This window comes from Xyrauchen texanus, chromosome 28, assembly GCF_025860055.1.
Source record: "Xyrauchen texanus isolate HMW12.3.18 chromosome 28, RBS_HiC_50CHRs, whole genome shotgun sequence".
NCBI classification, from domain to species: Eukaryota; Metazoa; Chordata; class Actinopteri; order Cypriniformes; family Catostomidae; genus Xyrauchen; species Xyrauchen texanus.
Genome location: NC_068303.1, coordinates 2,637,581 through 2,658,224, shown reverse-complemented (window position 1 = coordinate 2,658,224; position 20,644 = coordinate 2,637,581). Strand labels below are relative to the sequence as shown.

At 40.1% G+C, this 20,644-nt stretch overlaps 1 protein-coding gene across 1 annotated transcript in view; it reads left to right on the top strand.

The window, feature by feature from the left end:
* Positions 1 to 20,589, top strand: part of LOC127622424 (protein PALS1-like) — a 33,285-nt gene extending 12,696 nt beyond the window's left edge. The window contains exons 8-13 of the mRNA XM_052096532.1: positions 604 to 672; positions 815 to 886; positions 1,100 to 1,267; positions 1,933 to 2,135; positions 18,006 to 18,134; positions 18,890 to 20,589. Coding sequence (XP_051952492.1) covers positions 604 to 672; positions 815 to 886; positions 1,100 to 1,267; positions 1,933 to 2,135; positions 18,006 to 18,134; positions 18,890 to 19,066 — 818 coding nt within the window. The 3' untranslated portion in view covers positions 19,067 to 20,589. The remainder of the gene's footprint in view (positions 1 to 603; positions 673 to 814; positions 887 to 1,099; positions 1,268 to 1,932; positions 2,136 to 18,005; positions 18,135 to 18,889) is intronic.
* Positions 20,590 to 20,644: the final 55 nt, after the last annotated feature.

Here is a 20,644-nt window from a genome sequence, read left to right as displayed (position 1 = left end):
TGTTTACATTTATGCATTTTATCCAAAATGACTTACAGTGCACTTATTACAGGGACAATCCCCCCGGAGCAACCTGGAGTTAAGTGCCTTGCTCAAGGACACAATGGTGGTGGCTGTGGGAATCAAACCAGCAACCTTCTGATTACCAGTTATGTGTTTTAGCCCACTACACCACCACCCCACATTGTTCAAATGAAGATCTCGATGCATCGGAAAATGTCTATTTTCCCCCACCCATCCAAGCATGACACCACAATAAAGTCTTCAACAAATCTGAAAATTGGAATATATTAATAACAGAAAATGCAAAACATTTAACAATAAATAACTATACAAATGAACAATAAAGTACATTTTTATGACTATAAATAACTATTTTAAAAATATAAATAAAACTAAATTATATAAAATAAAAAACGACCTTGCTTTGCAGGGCCCCCTGGTGGCTCAGGGGCCCTACGCGCCCGTTTAAACAGCTAGAAACGGCCCTGATTGTAGGATCATGGTTTTTTTTTGGTTTTTTTCAGATTTACCCACCCATAAACAGCATGTTGAATCAAAACAAAGTCTCATTTATAACCGTCTGCTGTTTGTTCTCTCAAGGGAAGAGCTTTCAGCAGCAGAGAGAAGCCATGAAGAAAACCATTACAGACAGGAATCAAGAACAAAAAGGTGAGAGGAACCTGTCTGAAATCATCTCACTTCTTATCAGAAACCCCTGATAAAACACTCACACAGAGACACTAACACACATCTGAGCTTTGCATCCGACACTTCTCTGTGCTATTAATAACAGAGTTTACTCTCTTCTTAGGGAAACTTTGGTGTGCCAGGAAAAATAAAAACCAACGAAAAAAACTCTTGTATAACCCGAATAAAAATATTGGTGAGTATGATCTTATTTTTTCATTGAATATACAGTTTCACTCACAAACGGCATACTATGAAAGGTTAAATGGGTTATGGTATTTCACGAGGACTTCAGTAGATATTTGGGTGCATGTTTAATTGCTCCATATCAAAACCATCTCCTGAATAGACTTCCAAACTACTTTTGCTCAAACATAAAAATATATGTTGGACATGTTTGTTATATTAGACCATTACAGTGAAGATGTTCTGACCTATGAGGAGGTGGCGTTATACCACCAGCCATCCAACCGCAAGCGTCCCATTGCCCTGATTGGTTCACTGAACAGTGGACATTATGAGCTGAAACAGAGACTGCTGTCATTGGAGCCCGCCCAATTCGCCAGCGCTGTTCCACGTAAGATTGCACTTTTCTATTTTCTCCCCTTTTCTCCATCATTTGGAACGCCCAATTCCCAATGCCCTCTAAGTCCTCATGGTGGAGTAGTGACTCGCCTCAATCCGGGTGGGGGAGGACGAATCTCAGTTGCCTCCACGTCTGAGACCGTCAATCCGCGCATCTTATCACGTAGCTTGTTGAGCGTGTTACCGCGGAGACCTAGTGCGTGTGGAGGCTTCACGCTATTCTCTGCAGCATCCACGCACAACCCACTACACACTCCTCTGAGAGCGAAAACCACATTATAGCGACCACGAGGAGGTTATCCCATGTCACTCTACCCTCCCTAGCAACTGGGCCAATTTGGTTGCTTAGGAGACCTGGCTTGAATCACTCAGCACGCCCTGGATTCAAACTTGCAACTCCATGGGTGGTAGCCAGAGTCAATACTCGCTGAGCAACCCAGGCCCTCCACACTTTTAAATCTTGATGATTTTAGAGGTATCTATGCTGCCTTAAAATGCTGTCTACATAGGCAGCTCAATAGGTTTTGGAACAGAGCAAATAATTGCATATTTATGAAAACTGGCTGACACATTCAAGCATAAATGTATGCATACAAACAGACAACCTATTATTATACTGTTATAAGTATGTGATGTGGTTTTAAACATATGTTACAGACACCACACGAAACCCACGCATGAACGAGGTGAACGGAAGGGAATATCACTTTGTTTCACGGCAGAAGTTTGAATCTGACTTGAGTGCAGGGAAATTCATTGAGTCGGGCGAGTTTGACCAGAATCTTTACGGAACAAACACAGATTCTGTTCGGCAGGTCATCAACGCTGGAAAAATCTGTGTGCTGTGTCTGCACCCCAGGGTAAGACTGATGAATATAAATATATATATTTTAACTGTAGAAACTACCATAACATTTCCACGCCTGGAAATCACATTTTAAAAACATGTTTTCTATGACTTTGAGAACCTGCATGGTGCATGTTCAAAAACCATGTTAGTACAATGGTGCATTTTCCTGATATTTCACTTTAAATAATAAACAAACAACAACAAACAAACATCACGTGCTTGCTGCAATACTGCAGCCCCCTAAAAATCATGTAAAATCATGGATACTACAATGTTACTATAGTAAAAGCATGGGTACTACAATGTTACTATAGTAAAAGCATGGGTACTACAATGTTACTATAGTAAAAGCATGGGTACTACAATGTTACTATAGTAAAAGCATGGGTACTACAATGTTACTATAGTAAAAGCATGGCTACTACAATGTTACTATAGTAAAAGCATGGGTACTACAATGTTACTATAGTAAAAGCATGGGTACTACAATGTTACTATAGTAAAAGCATGGGTACTACAATGTTTCTATAGTAAAAGCATGGGTACTACAATGTTTCTATAGTAAAAGCATGGATACTACAATGTTACTATAGTAAAAGCATGGCTACTACAATGTTACTATAGTAAAAGCATGGGTACTACAATGTTACTATAGTAAAAGCATGGGTACTACAATGTTTCTATAGTAAAAGCATGGGTACTACAATGTTACTATAGTAAAAGCATGGGTACTACAATGTTACTATAGTAAAATCATGGGTACTACAATGTTACTATAGTAAAAGCATGGGTACTACAATGTTACTATAGTAAAATCATGGGTACTACAATGTTACTATAGTAAAAGCATGGGTACTACAATGTTACTATAGTAAAAGCATGGGTACTACAATGTTACTATAGTAAAAGCATGGATACTACAATGTTACTATAGTAAAAGCATGGGTACTACAATGTTACTGTAGTAAAAGCATGGGTACTACAATGTTACTATAGTAAAAGCATGGGTACTACAATGTTACTACAGTAAAAGCATGGGTACTACAATGTTACTACAGTAAAAGCATGGATACTACAATGTTACTACAGTAAAAGCATGGGTACTACAATATGTTACTATAGTAAAAGCATGGATACTACAACGTTACTATAGTAAAAGCATGGGTACTACAATGTTTCTATAGTAAAAGCATGGGTACTACAATGTTTCTATAGTAAAAGCATGGATACTTCAATGTTACTATAGTAAAAGCATGGATACTACAACGTTACTATAGTAAAAGCATGGGTACTACAATGTTACTATAGTAAAAGCATGGGTACTACAACATTACTATAGTAAAAGCATGGGTACTACAACGTTACTATAGTAAAAGCATGGGTACTACAATGTTACTATAGTAAAAGCATGGGTACTACAATGTTACTATAGTAAAAGCATGGGTACAATGCTTTCCCTCCTCCTTCCCGGGTTTCGGCACCAATGTAACACAGTTAAAGGATGGGCAAGGAGGAGGCGAGAACCGGCTTGTCAACAGAAATCATAATTTAATGAAAACTCAAAGCAAAAGCACAAACATAAACACACACATGACGGACATGCCCGTAATTCTCTCTCTCTCTAACCATCGTCACCGGCCGCCTTTATCCCTCGCGCGCCTCATCAGGCCGATTGGGGACCGGGTGCGCAATATTCCGAACAGGCCCCGCCCCCCTCCGCTCCACACCCCATTATAAAAACCCATCTCGAGGGAACCCATGGTGAATTAGACTTCCGGGTTTTGGAATACAACCCAAACAGCCCTATTGGATCAGCTGCTAATAAGGTATCTACGCATGTATTTCTATGTTTACACCTAGTGCAAATAGTCATTTCAAAAAAGTACACATGTGAGGCTATATAGGCACCAACGAGCATTTATTAATTTAAAAATGTTAAACTAAGAACATATTGCAACTGTTTTGGTTTCTTTTCTATTCATAAATTTCGACATAACATCTATAAACATTTGTATCTCTTTCTCAAACACGTCTTGCTGCTTGTAAATTTGTGAATATGAAATATACAGAGAAACAAAATACAATTTATAATGAAACTCGAATCATTTGAGACATGATCCTTTATATTAAATATATGTAATACTGTGAAAAATGCAGTTATAACCACTAATATACACCGATCAGCCACAATATTAAAACCACCTGGCTAATATTGTGTAGCTCGCCAAAACAGCGCCAACCCACATCTTAGAACAGCATTCAGAGATGATATTCTTCTCCCCACAATTGTACAGAGTGGTTATCTGAGTTATCTCTCAGTTTGAACCAAACTGGCCATTCTCTGTTGACCTCTCATCAATAAGGTATTTCCGTCCACAGAACTGCCGCTCACTGGATGATTTTTGTTTTTGGCACCATTTGGAGTAAATTCTAGAGACTGTTGTGCGTGAAAATCCCACTCAAACCAGCCCGTCTGGCACCAATCATACCATGGTCAAAATCAATGAGAACAAATTTTTCCCCATTCTGATGGTTGGCTCCTGACCCGTATCTGCATGATTTTATGCACTGCTGCCTCACAAAATGGCTGATTACATAATCGCATGGATGATTGTTGGTGCCAGAAGGGCTGGTTTGAGTATTTCTGTAACTGCTGATTTGATAAATGTATATATATCAGTGGTTATAACGTAAAATCGGTTATCGACGATGAAGAACCTCATGTTATCGTCGTCGCACTCATGGGAAAGCTAGGCCTTTCGTTGACATGTCACTCAAAGTTCTGCTCCAATCAGACATCGAGATGAGTCATACGTCATGCTGGGAGGCGGGGCATCGGCGGAATACTCACCGGCGCTTCACTCCGCACACGTTCTAGAGGACTCGGTATGCACGGCTGCATCTGAACCCGTTTCGTGGAGGCGTGGATGTAGATTTCCCCGCACACGGAGTGATCTTTCCGTCTGAAAATGGCATCGCCGGAGGATGGTGGAGAAAAAAGGGAACTGTTTTATGAAATCGAGTGTGTAATAGATGACTGCGATGGTGATGGAGAACTTGGATACAAGCCTCTGTCAGACAGCGACGAGCTCGAAGCTGAGGAAGAGGGGCCGCGGGAGGAAGAGTGAGTAAACAGATCCTGTTTAACCTAAAAGTGGATTGTTGTGTTTGGTACTTAGATTAGCATCTCCCCTTGAAAATAACAGTGCTTGCAAGGAAGCAAAAGAAGAGTGTTAAAGTGTTAGGGTTTCTTCACATCAGAGCTGCTGATGTTGTCATGACAATCATATTTCTTCTGTCTGTCGTGAATGAGAATCAACACATAATACGACATCATTTATGCATGAAGACCAATCTCAATTCACTATGCAAATAAACCCAGTAAGCAGTGCATATATTGCAATGACCTCATCGCTGATTGATTTTGAATGCTGAACATTCCAACAATGACAAGGTGCTGTAACCGATTTCAGTTCTCTCTAAACCCCGCCCTCTTGGAGCCTGTCAGCCAATCCGAGGTCAGAAAACCCAGTGATCGTTTCTGATTGGCTTAAAATGGGCGGGCCGCTGCCCATTTTCGCACTGCCGCGTTCGCGAAGCGGAAGTCGTCATAGTTGGGTAAACGTAACTATGGCCGCTGCATGGTTTGTGTTTTCACAGCACTTAAAAGTTTTACCTTTTACATTGCTCCAAAAAACGTGAGGAAAATTAACTCCATTATATATAAATGTATTTGGAGAAATAAGACCTACTATGTTAAAAAATCTCAGTTGGTTAAAGAGTATAATGGGGGGGTATCAAAACAGTGGATTTTGAGGCAATGTTAGGAACATTTCAAATAAAGTGGTTGAAAGAGTTTCTATTGAAGCCGGATTCAATATGGTTTCACATTCCAAAAAGTATTTTCAAGATGTTCGGCGGGTTAAATTTTCTTTTGAAATGTGACTTTGAAATTTATAAAATACCTTTTAAATTATCTGAGTTTCACAAACAGGTTTTGCATCATTGGAAGATGATATTTACCCATAACTTTACCCCTCACTGTGCCACCTTGTGGAATAATAGAGTAATTGTATCAAACAAAAGGTCTTTGTTCAACCAGCTTTGGTTTGACCAAGGCATTATCTTTGTTCATGACATTTTAGATATAAACGGTGAAATCTTACAGTTACAAGATTTAAAAAATAAATGTAATAATATGCAATGTTCTCTTAAAGAATATAGGAAAATCTGTAAATCTATCCCAGTGAATCTGATACAGCTGATAAAAAACACAAGTAGTTTTTCTAATGTCCAAATCAAGCTTCCAAACTTAACGATAGGAGAGTTAAACATTACGGACAAAAAATGTGACAACAAATATTTAAATAAAGCTTTCAAAGGTTATATACAGTGAGGAAAATAAGTATTTGAACACCCTGCTATTTTGCAAGTTCTCCCACTTGGAAATCATGGAGGGGTCTGAAATTGTCATCGTAGGTGCATGTCCACTGTGAGAGACATAATCTAAAAAAAAATCCAGAAATCACAATGTATGATTTTTTAACTATTTATTTGTATGATACAGCTGCAAATAAGTATTTGAACACCTGTCTATCAGCTAGAATTCTGACCCTCAAAGACCTGTTAGTCTGCCTTTAAAATGTCCACCTCCACTCCATTTATTATCCTAAATTAGATGCACCTGTTTGAGGTCGTTAGCTGCATAAAGACACCTGTCCACCCCATACAATCAGTAAGAATCCAACTACTAACATGGCCAAGACCAAAGAGCTATCCAAAGACACTAGAGACAAAATTGTACACCTCCACAAGGCTGGAAAGGGCTACAGGGAAATTTCCAAGCAGCTTGGTGAAAAAAGGTCCACTGTTGGAGCAATCATTAGAAAATGGAAGAAGCTAAACATGACTGTCAATCTCCCTCGGACTGGGGCTCCATGCAAGATCTCACCTCGTGGGGTCTCAATGATCCTAAGAAAGGTGAGAAATCAGCCCAGAACTACACGGGAGGAGCTGGTCAATGACCTGAAAAGAGCTGGGACCACCGTTTCCAATGTTACTGTTGGTAATACACTAAGACGTCATGGTTTGAAATCATGCATAGCACGGAAGGTTCCCCTGCTTAAACCAGCACATGTCAAGGCCCGTCTTAAGTTTGCCAATGACCATTTGGATGATCCAGAGGAGTCATGGGAGAAAGTCATGTGGTCAGATGAGACCAAAATAGAACTTTTTGGTCATAATTCCACTAACCGTGTTTGGAGGAAGAAGAATGATGAGTACCATCCCAAGAACACCATCCCTACTGTGAAGCATGGGGGTGGTAGCATCATGCTTTGGGGGTGTTTTTCTGCACATGGGACAGGGCTGACTGCACTGTATTAAGGAGAGGATGACCGGGGCCATGTATTGCGAGATTTTGGGGAACAACCTCCTTCCCTCAGTTAGAGCATTGAAGATGGGTCGAGGCTGGGTCTTCCAACATGACAATGACCCGAAGCACACAGCCAGGATAACCAAGGAGTGGCTCTGTAAGAAGCATATCAAGGTTCTGGCGTGGCCTAGCCAGTCTCCAGACCTAAACCCAGTAGAGAATCTTTGGAGGGAGCTCAAACTCCGTGTTTCTCAGCGACAGCCCAGAAACCTGACTGATCTAGAGAAGATCTGTGTGGAGGAGTGGGCCAAAATCCCTCCTGCAGTGTGTGCAAACCTGGTGAAAAACTACAGGAAACGTTTGACCTCTGTAATTGCAAACAAAGGCTACTGTACCAAATATTAACATTGATTTTCTCAGGTGTTCAAATACTTATTTGTAGCTGTATCATACAAATAAATAGTTAAAAAATCATACATTGTGATTTCTGGATTTTTTTTTTTTAGATTATGTCTCTCACAGTGGACATGCACCTACGATGACAATTTCAGACCCCTCCATGATTTCTAAGTGGGAGAACTTGCAAAATAGCAGGGTGTTCAAATACTTATTTTCCTCACTGTATATCATGATTATGATAGGAAGATAAAACTTAAAATATTAGATAATCCAACAATTATAGAAAAACATTGGAAATTTATAAAATGGCCAATTGCACCCAAAGTAAAAGAAATGCAATTTAAAGTTCTTAACAACTACTATCCATCTGCGGAGACACTGAGGGGTAGATTTGGTTTTGAAGTTGACCCTTGCGACTTTTGTCATGAAAACCCAGAACGAACAGAACATTTATTCTTCCTTTGCTCAGTTAGTAGGAAGTTCTGGCAAGATGTTCATAGCTGGTTAAATAATAAAATTAGTGAACTTGAACAATTTACAATTGAAGATATTCTTATTTATAATTCTAAAATGACGAGGGACCTTTCACTTTTGATTAACCTTATCATCATTATGGGTAAATACCACATTCACAAAAATAAATGGAAAAAACAATTGCCAAATGTAAACTGTTTTAAAAATGAATTTTGTATGTTTTTATCCTCCTTGAACCTTGTAAAACATTCTAAACAAACTGTAGAAGCTATTTGTTATGCTGCTGAAATGTTTTTGATCCTGTAACACATTATTTATTTGAGAACAATGCCTTATTTTTGTTTATTTATTTTTATTTATTTATTTTTTCATTGTCAATCTGCATTGTGTTGATGCCTTTCCTGTTTTTGTTGTTGTTGTCTCCACGAGAGTTTGTAATAAACATTAAAAAAAAAAAGGCAATAAAAGAAAAACTAAATCTTAAAAAAAAAAAAAAAAAAGTTTTACCTGCATTTACGTTTGGAGACATAACCGGATCGTCCATCAACTGTTAAATCTCAACAAATGTTGCAAGTTGTTTTTCGAAGGTAATCTGCTAGACAATGTCGATAAAAATAAACTATTATTGAGAGGTTTGTGCGTTAAATATATTTTACATATATTTTGTGTAAATAAATTGCAAAAATGCAAAAAAAAAGATGGCACAGACACCTGGTCACTTAAATGCGTCTCCTGTGACCACTTGTGATCGGATTTAGAGGGGAGGGTCTCTTGTTTCATGACGACATTCATCAATGGGCTACCTTTACATTTACATTATTGCAATAATCAGAGTATAAGGAATAATTCGATCTATATGTTTGCATGATTTGGGCCAACCGTTTCAATCCCGTTTACATGCTACTTGCCATTACTCTGATTATTTGCTGAGAAATGTGATGTTAATGTTTTATTTTTTAAATAAGTATTTATTACAAAAAAACAACATGTTGCAAATATGTCTCTTTAAATACAGCTTGGCATAAGAAAAAACATTTATTAAAAGAACCACTTCATAAGAGTCATTTTCGACTACACTGGTTGCACCGTCTGTTTTAATTCACTAGAACCACTTCATAAGAATAAATTTCAACACTGGTTGCCTGTCTGTTTTGAGCAAGTGTGCCGCAAAAGCCCTCATAAGTGAAGCCAAAACGTCTCGATCGCCCCCGGTGACTGGTCCATAAACCCCGCCTCCCCATGTTATTCAACGGGACGTGAGACCAACTAAACAATTAAATTACACTTCACATATCTTTTTTCCAAAGATAGTTTCTGTCATTTACTGTCGTTTCTATCACGTTGATGTCATTTCAAGTATTTGTTTTCAAAATAAGTTTGTTTTTAGTTATTTGATGCTATAAAAACGGTGCTGTGACATCATGATTGACAGCTGTGATTGACAGGTTCACACTGAAGTAGTCACTGAAGCACCAACTGACTTTTTTTCAAGATCTTCAGAGGACTGATGAGATTGGAGCTTTAAATTTAATATCTAAATTTCTATAATTAATTATTTCACACCGTCATAATAACTAGTTGCTAACATATTGAATGCATGGTTAACAATAAATTATAGGATGCTAACCTAGCTAAAACAGACTGCATGAGCTAAATATGAAGTTGATTTAGCTGTCCACCAAATTGTGATAGTTGTTTAATTGTAGTAATATGAGTACTCGTATTTTACAGTATAGGATATATTAATGTGTTACTTTTTAAATATGACTATGTGGTCAGTAGTTGTATTTACCATATTTTAACGAGGTACTGCAATCAGCAGACATCAAAATTGGAGAGGAACGGAGCAGACAGAGGCCACTTAAGAAAAGTGCAGGGGCGTGTGCTTGCGATTGATTCAGCGAGAGTGAGGGCGGGGTCTTGATTTTGCGGCTTTACTTCCTGCTCACTACTGCGCAGGTCTGGTCCCAAAATCGCAACTGCGCAGACTCAAGTCCCAAGATGTCAGCGCCATATCAGGACACTGGCGGCTTCAGTTCTCACCAATGGAAAAGAGCGAAGCGGCGTCGGCCATCTTTTTTTACAGTCTATGGTTTTGATTCTCTAAAAATAATCTGTTCATAAGAATAATTTGTGTGTGAATCAGAATACGTTGGATGTTGTTTTGTTTCGCCCACGAGCACAAACTCATTTTAAAGTCGTGTTTCCTTCTCATTATTTTGTGCCATATGTTCTTTTTTATATCCCCAACATTCAATTCAGACTGCAAATGGACATTCACAACTCGTGAAAATATATTTGTATTTTTCCCTGTGGCTGTATATGGGGGAGCACCACTGCTGAAAAATGGTGCATATTTTACATGAAGCCGAATAGTTAGTGCAGCTTCTTCTTTTTGCAATGTGTTCGAACATGCTTCAGTGGAACATGATCCGTCTGCAGCACAGGCCCATTTAGCTTAGAGTGGAAGAAATGCGATTAAAGTCTTTACATGCCAGTATGAAGCGATTAAATATTAATTTAATTCATTCTGCAATAATTATTCGAATAGTAAAAATACAGTGAGATGTATGTTAAATCCTGAACACACAAACTAATACTGGCAGTCATAACAGAATGCACTGGGTGGCGCTGTTGAGTGTGGACACAAGTTGATCACATTTGTTGCGCAAATGGTTCTGTCAGTATGTTCGGATGGACACCAGAAAAGTGGGTTATTGTGAGAATAAGGCTGAATGTGAGAAAGCTGTGTTCCTGTTTAAATGTACTGGATAAGCGGTGTACACTTAACTCTCGTATATGTGCAGCCCGTCAGAAAGCAGGGTCCCCGTAGCAACGTAATCCCCGCAACGCTTCTGTAAACAACAAACATGGCATCTGAGAAAGATTATGCTAGCTGAGGGTCATTCAACTGGTATGGGTCTTTCACTGGGGAGGGGCGTGCCTTTAGCCCCATCTGCCAACAGGTCATCCCCGTCTACCTGGATGAGGGAGGGGACAAGGGGAGGGAAACAGAAATGATACAAATGGGGGGGTACTTCCTGTAACAGTGTAGTACCCCCTCAAAAAAACACTGTCAAATTTAAACGAGAGGGAAAAGGCCAACGCGGAGCGGCAGTGAGAGAGAGAGATGAGAAAAAAAATCACTTACTCGCCAGTTCTCCGATACGCCGTAGCTTGTTCCTTGGCCACTCCTCCACCCTCTAACGGACGACAGCCCCGCCTCTCCGGGCGGATCGGAGGCAGTCCTCCAGCCCCTGGCGGACGGAACGCCCTGCCGCATTCTCGGGGATCAGAAAGGGTCTCCCCTCATGGTCGGCTGCTCCGTTGGGGTGGATAGTAGTGGCGAGAATTCTACTATGCCGTATCCCACCTCCTTCCCAGATTTCGGCACCAGTGTAAAGCTGTTCAATGGAAAGGAGGAGGTGAGAACAGGCCTGGCGATTATAAACAATATTTTAATGATTAACTTAAACAAAAGACAAACACACACACATGACGGACATGTCCGAAAACGATCTCTCTCTCCAGCACCATCCTCCGCAGTTGGCCTTTATCCCACTCGGTGGCTTGATTAGCCTGATAAGGGACCGGATGTGTAGAATCACGACCCGGCCCTGCCACAAGCCATTTATGCCATTTCCAGCTGATAACTTGTGTAGAATGTTTGATTAATGGCAAATCAGTTCTTCCTTGCAAACACTGTAATAATAGCTGCTGTAGTTTAGCAATGGGTACCCAATTTGCTTGCTTGTGGAATATTTGGTTTGTGAATTTTGTTTCTGTTGGTTTTTGTTTACTTTGGCATAATGATACTCATATCTCTAATGTGATACAAGTATTCTGTTGATATTGTTATTGTTTACCGTGTACATGCATATGACGTGTGTTTACGTCTTACAGTATTGATTCTTCTGAAGAATGGCAACCTCTAATGGGGCGTTCAAAAGCAAGGAGGCAACAACACGCAAACCTTTCAGCATCACCACGGCGAAGAGGCAGACCACCTAAACATGCCTCTAAACTCTTCTTAAAACCTCCCACCTTAGCAGCAGGGACAGCCACATTCCCTAAAGGCACCCCAGATGCCCCCTCCTTGTCTCGACAGAGAGGAAGACCCCCTAAAAACAAATCTAAAACAATCCCTAGACCCACTATTTATCCCACACTCATTCCTAAACCCACTACTTATTTCACACCCATCTACAGCCCCACCTCTTTTTCCACACCCATATTCATCCATAATCCCACAACCGGCATTAATCTAAGCCCTAATTCCACGCCTATACCCACCTCTGATCTCACACCCTCCATTAAACTCAGCCCTGATTCCACACCCACAACTAATGCCACACCGATAGCCACACTCATCTGTAAACCCACACCAACTGGACTTCTGTTAGACACCGACACCAATGAGATCAGCAATTTTTGGAAGGAAGGGGGACCATTGGAAGAGGGGTGAGTAAACGTGACGTTCATTAATAACCTGATGTGGATTGCATTTTATTTTTTTATTTTTTTTGCTGCTAGTAATGTTTGCCATTTTATAATCTAAATGAAGATTTGGATACAGATAGTGTGCATTCAGAACCATTAAGATTTGTGTACCATTATTTATAAGACTTTTAAGCACATTTGCTATACATCACTCCTTGCATGCAAATGAAGCATGTTTATGTGTTACAGTGTTAGTGCTATTGAAGGATGGGCGGCTCCAATGAAACAAAGCCCAGAGCGTTTAAAATCACCTGCGCCAGCAGAGGCAAAGAAGCAACGACTCTCATCCCCTCCAGCCACAACTCCAAAACGACGTAGAGGCAGACCTCGTAAACACACCAATAATCCCGAAACCAACTCAAATCCCAACCCGAATCCCACAACCATCTCTAATCTAAACCCTATTCCCACAATTAACACTAATTCCAACCCTAATCCTGTAATCGCCTTTAAACCCAACCATAATCCCACAATCACCTCTAATCTCCACCCTAATCCCACAACCACTACTAATTCCAACCCTATTCCCACAATCAACAGTGATTCCAATCGTAAACCAGCAGCCACCTTTAATCCCAACCATTACCCCACAACAAAGAATAATCTCAACACTAATCCCACAACCACTACTAATTCCAATCCTAATCCTGAAACCACCTTTAATCCCAACCCTAATCCCACAATGACCTTTAATCCCAACCCTAATCCCACAACCACCTTTAATTTCAACCCTAGTCCCACAATCACCACTAATCCTAATCCTGAGCCTTCATTCACCGTGCCTCTGGAAGACAGTGATAGCATTAGCGACCTTTCAGGAAAGGATGAGCAACTGTGGGAAGAAGAGTAAGTAAACAAGTTCTGCATTTATTATAGCCAGTAGCAATTACAAACAAATAGAAATGAATCTGCCAAAAGGTGCGAGATGGCTAGAAAGACAGTTTTTAGAACTGAATGTTTGAGTATGTTTAAAGTAGTCAAGGGCGTAGCAGCCATTGTAAAAGTGGTTGGGGGGGGGCAGCTGTTAGTAGGTATGGTGGGCACAGCTGTTAGTAGGTATGGCTCTCACAGACCCAACACTTAACAGTACAAGTTGAACTGTTTTACACATGACCATAAAAGATTGAGCACAAGCTGGTTCCTGAATAAGGTATTTAGGTATATCCAAGTGGCTTGAGTCTTTTGATTATGGACACCAAAATCGTTCAGATTTTCATTAGTTCAGAGACCATTTCTGGTGATGCAAGAAGGTAGCGACAAATGAACGTCTTGTGTGAAGTGGGTCCTTGAATCAACGAAAGAAAAAAAAAAAGTATTTCCTTTGTTTATGTCATGCAATCGACCAAGAGCCTTTAGTAGTGTTTAAGCATTATAAGAACAAAGCAAATATATAATTATATTAATCTTAAAAATAGATGTACCTACTGTATTTAACACATATCTAGTAATCTGCTTTAATGGGCAAAAACAGTCCAACTTTTACCTCACAAGCATAAATTAATAAGAATAACTTATTGAAGATTCGTGCTCGGACATAAACGCCACTTACATTGTATGCTTTTAAGAGGAAGGATTGTCTTTTGTTCTTTTAGCAGTGCATTTTACTTAATGCTCCCAATCAAGAAATGCCTATAATTTAAGAACAATAAATGAACATAATTGTTGAAAGCAAATTTCCAAAAATTAACGGGGCAGCTTTGATTAGACTGTCTGACCGCATGGGTTGTTTCAGATCAGAGCTGCTCAATCAGCCCAAAGTAACAAATCCCATTCTGAATTCTGAAATAGCTATGGATTTAACTTGGAAAAAGTGCAGTGGACCGAATATCCTTTTTAAAGTGTACAGGGGACATGTACGCCATGGCTGCTATGCCCTTGAAAGTAGTTCATCAAAATTTCAAGGATAACCCCACTATAACTATACTAGTATTCAGAGGATGTTGTGGTATATATACCATATATCACATATGAATTGTGTTTATGCATTACAGTGTCGATTCTGGTGAAGACTGGGAGTCTGTAATGGAACAAAGTCCTGTGTGCATGAAATCACCTGTGTCAGCCTCTACCTTACCATCATTGTGGGACGGACTTCTTAAACAAGCCACTAAAACCTCCTCTTTGCAATCGAGAGACGGGCCCACTAAATCCACCTCTGAACCCATCCCTAATCTCCCCACTGAAACCACCTCTAATCCCACCCCTGAACCCACAACCATCCCTAGTTTCTCTCGGACATCAACCTCTATACCAACCCCTGAACTCGAACCCATCCTTAATACTACTCTTATACCAACCTCTAAAGGCACCATGACATCCACCTCTAAAACCATCCTGGAGCCCACTTCAAATTCCATAATCACTGCCAAATCTAAACCCAGACACAAACCCAATCCTACCTCTGAAGCTAATCCTAAACGCATCCCTATCAGAAAGAAATCAAAGTCTACCCCAACTTATTCACAGAGGGAAGCCAGAAGTGATTCATACAGGGTGAAAGGAGGAATTGCCTGTGAGCCAGATAAGTGGTTTGATGTCACCATTGAGGATAGGAAACTGGTACTGCCAAGATTCTGTCCCAAGCAACCTCCAGGCCCACAGCTTGTGTTGGAAAGGGATTATACTCCCTTGCAGTTGTTTCAGCTGTTTTTTACCAGCTCTGTTATAGAGACAATTGTCAGGAACACCAATGGCTATGCCGAGAAGAGGGCAAAAGCTGGAAAGAAGTTCCTCTGGGTGCCTCTCACAGTCAAGGAGTTCCACTCTTATGTGGCGTTAGTTGTGTACATGGGTTTGGTGAAGGCGAAGTCTCTTTTGGACTACTGGGCAAGAAAGATGATGTACAACTTTTCATACCCCCAGTCTGTCATGTCTAGGACAAGGTTTCAGGCCATATCTTGGAATCTCTACCTCTGTGATCTTCAAGAAGATGAGGAGAACAACAAAAAGAAAGGCACGCCTGGTTTCGACCGACTGCTCAAAATCAAGCCTCTGTATACCGAAATTATTTCCGCGTGTATGACGCATTTTCACCCAAACAGAGAGATTACAGTAGATGAGAGAATGGATGCCACAAAAGCTAAGATTGGACTTTCGGAGGATAAGCCAGCCGAATGGGCTTACAAACTCTTTGTTCTTGCCGATTGCTCCAGTGGATACACCTGGAATTTCTTTGTGTACGAAGGAAAGATTTACACGCCAACAGATAAAGGAGTCGGTTACGATGCAGTAATGAGACTACTGGATCACAAACTCCTCGGCACAGGTTACAGGTTATATACGGACAGCTTCTACACCAGTCCAACCCTTTTCTTGGATTTGTGGCAAAACAACATCCTTGCTTGTGGCACACTTTGTCATACCTCTAGTTTACCAGAGGTTAGTGACCTGAACAGGAGTGCTGAAAAAGGATCCATCCGGTGGTATCGACAAGGTCCACTTCTGTTTCTAAAGTGGACAGACATGAAAGAAGTTGTCATGTGTTCCACGATGCACAAGGCGTACATGGGGGACACCGTCAGTAGGAACGTCAAGGGGGATGGTGGTGTCTGTAGTGAACGTCAAATCCCAATTCCACCTGCTGTGAAGGACTACAATAAGCATATGGGTGATTTGGACCTCTCGGATGCCCTGATAGAGTATTACAGTGTCATCCACAAAACCAAACAATGGTACAAGTCCTTCTTCTTCCATTTTCTTGAAATTGCAGTGGAGAATAGTTACATTCTTCACCAGCAAATTGCAAAAGCACAGAAAAATACCCCTCTCAGCCAGAAAGTGTTCAGGGAAACGCTGGTATCCGAGCTGGAATGTGTTGGGAAAGGCAAGAAGCCCTCAACATCTGCTTCCCAAGATCCCACCAGTGTGCCCACTACACCTGATAGTTCAGACACAGAGTCGTCTCTACCAGCCTCACCCTTCTCATTCACCTGGACTGAACAATGCTTTCCGGAGTATTTTGGTACAGATGTTACATATGGGATGAAAAATTGTGTCCTGTGTAGATTGTCACAACATAAAGTCAAGACTTCCATATTCTGCACACACTGCAAGGTGCCATTGTGTTTTGAGTCCTCGCGGAACTGCTTCAAGAAATGGCACATTAATGGACACGCAAAAAAGCTTTAGGTTCGATTTTTGGAAATCGCATGTTTGCTTATTATTTTGTATGAACACATTTTTCATATGATATGACCTTGGTTCATGGTACTTGTTATAAGTATGACTATAAAATAGAACAAAAACTGTGTTGTCGTCTTTGTTTTAACCAATGCTTTCCTAGAGTGATTGGTAAGTGCATGAATTGTGTTAAAATGTTGTTAAATTTTTGCACCACTAGTGGCACTAGCTGGAATTGCAATCTGGTTGATTGAGATGCTTAAACAAATCCATATGTATAGGTTGCAACAACCGGTTTCTCCAAAGAAAAAATGCAGATGAATGAAGTTTTTAGCTTCATTGGGAGCTCCAAATCGCTATTAAAGATATAGGGAGCCCCTAACCTTTATCGAGAGTGGAAGTGATGCCCCCTTTTGGAGTTGGCGTAACCCCACTCTCTTTTGGAGCTTCCGCTCCCATTTGGAGGTCTCTGGCCTGCAGCTATACTTGGAAAGTATGCCATCGCTGATGGTTAAGAATACACAATGCTTGGTAAGATGAAAGTTGAGTGTATATCAAACAAGTAAACAAGCTGTTGAACTAAATATATATGGCATATGCAATTCATGTAGTTATGTTAACAACTAGCGCTAAGTCATTCATAAGTCATTGATGTCTCGCATCAGAAAACCTTCGTTGAACTCCCTGTCGGCTGTTTGAATTGGCATTTGCATGTTGTGTGTGTGGTAGGTGTCTCCACAATTTTGGTGGTATAAAATTAAGAAGCCATTTCCAACTAAATTATAACATTTCTCAAAGTCATAGTTGAATTAATCCAAATGCATAAACTGCACACTATACATGTTCATTATTTTTCTTATCTTTGGTTGTTACAGTAATACAGTGGATACAAATATATAGTATTTGCTTTTAAAAGCAGATTCATTTCTTACTTAAGCACAGTGGAATTTATACACCTTGTTTTTGTACAGTATCTGGGCTTCATTTCCCTTGTTTCTGGTTTACGTTTCTCAGTCCCTGCAGATGCTGCGTTCCTCTGATCTCAAACCTTACGTCATCTTCATCAGGCCTCCTTCCCCTCCTCTTCATCCTCCTCAGGAGCGACGGCCCACCCTGTTGACCAGAGGAGGGAAAAAACACACGGTACCTCCATTCTCCTCCAGAACATGTGATGATTTTACTTGTATGGCACCATTTGTACATAAACTTAAATCCAGGTCAAAATATACAAAAACATTTAAAGAAGGAAAAAAAAACCATAAATATTTGAGGGTCTGGGTATCTCGGCGAGTATTGACGCTGACTATCACACCTGGAGTCGCGAGTTTGGATCTAAGTGACTCCAGCCAGGTCTCCTAGGCAACCAAATTGACCCGGTTGCTAGGGAGGGTAGAGTCACATGGGGTAACCTCATGCTGACCACATGCTGTTAGTCTCCGCGGTGTCATGCTCAATGAGTCACGTGATAAAATGCGCGGATTGAGGGTCTCCGAAGTGGAGACAACTGAGACTTGTCCTCCGCCACCTGGATTGAGGCGAGTAACCGCACCACCACGAGGACCTACTAAATACTGGGAATTGGGCATTCCAAATTGGTAGAAAAGGGGATAAAATGATAACTATAAGCTCAAAAGACCTAAAAAATGGATTTGGTTCGTATTCTGATGGATAGTCAGAAAAGTACATAGAACTTAGTCAGCGCTTAAAAAAACTGTAAAATCACATTAAAATCAGTCCTATTGTGGAGCGCAAGTTGTGACGTCTTAAATACTTCACATCACTTTTTATAGATGTCGCCTTTTGCTACTCTCTTGTCTTGCTAGTGCAGCTGTCAGTTTTCACATTTCACCTTGTTAATCAATGAAACTTTTTATTTCCTCCGATGTGTCTGTTTGTAGCCAGGGGACGGCACACAGATCTCGGAGAAGGATCGTGAGATGGAGCACAGCTACGGTCACTTGTTTGACATCTTCATTACAAACAGCGATCAGGACAAGAGCGTCTTTGAGCTCCTGCGACTTATTGATAAACTGGACACTGAACCGCAGTGGGTTCCATCGGCATGGGTTTGTTAAAGCTCTCTCACTGACTCAAGAACAGCTTCTATGGTCGAAATGGCTTGCTACTACTGTATACTACTCAAACTATTTTTTGCAGTATGCATATTTTTTTTAATATTTGCTGCAATTTCTAACACAATCTCATTATTTGACGGGACTGACAAAGGTTAAAACATTTACATGCAACATTAACATTAAAATGTATAACACGCAACATAGTGAAGTCATGTGACATACATTATTGCATACTTTACAGTATGCACACTAGTATTCCATCCAGAACACATCCATGATGGTTTGTGGGGATTTCCACAATAGTGTTTTATTATATTTTGTGCTTTTTGTTTTTGATCTGTAACATAAAAAAAGCCATTCTAGAAATTATTATATATAGATTATCACACATAACTTTGTGAATTACTGTTGCAGTTTGTAAATAAATGGGTGGATGAACATACATTTAATCTCAACTTTTCCTCAGATTTGTCTAGATGTCGTTTTCTAATAACTGTATGACCCTTGGAGATTGTTCTAGATCCGACAGCATTAACTCTGAATGTTTTCTTTACTGCTGAATGTATAATTTGGCATAATACACTTGATCTAAAACAAGTTTTTCATTATAGAGGTTCAATTAAAATGTGCAGTATTTGAGTAATGTTTGGTAACTGGTTGTGTTCTCCAGGGTGCCCACTCGTCCTGGAATTTTGCAATGTAGTTTTCCAGTCATGGAAAATTCATGGAAAATTGGAAAAATAACTAAATGTCCTGGAAAATGATTATTTGTCCTGGAAAATATTTTTGGCTAAAACTGTTTGATTGTGTAAAACACAGTAACGATCGGAACTTGGAAATAGGAGTCAAATACACACATTTTTATCATTTTGTCACTATGTGTGCATTGTGAAACAACGACAACAATTAACTGTCATGAACAAATCTCTGTCATTTCTATCTGTATAGCACTGTTCATCTCTGCTTTGCTAAGACAACATTGTTCATGTATTGCTATACACCGATCACCCACAACATTAAAACCACCTGTCCAAAACAGCGCCAACCCGCATCTCAGATTAGCATTCAGAGATGATATTCTTCAGCACAATTGTACTGAGTGGTTATCTGAGTTACCGTAGACTTTATCAGTTTGAACCATTCTGGTCATTCTCTGTTGACCTCTCTCTCATCAACAAGTTTGACACCAACAATCATGCCACTGTCCAAATCACTGAGATCAAATTATTCCCCATTCTGATGGTTGATGTGAACATTAACTGAAGCTCCTGACCCGTATCTGCATGATTTTATGCACTGCACTGCTGCCACACCATTGGCGGATTAGATAATAGCATGGGTGATTTTTTTGTGTCAGACGGGCTGGTTTGAGTATTTCTGAGATTTTCACATGTCTCTAGAATTTACTCCGAATGGTGCCAAAAACAAAAAGCATCCAGTGAGCGGCAGTTCTGTGGACGGAAACGTCTTGTTGATGAGAGAGGTCAACAGAGAATGGCCAGACTGTTTCAAACTGATTAAGTCTACGGTAACTCAGATAACCACTCTGTACAATTGTGCTGAGAATATCATCTCTGA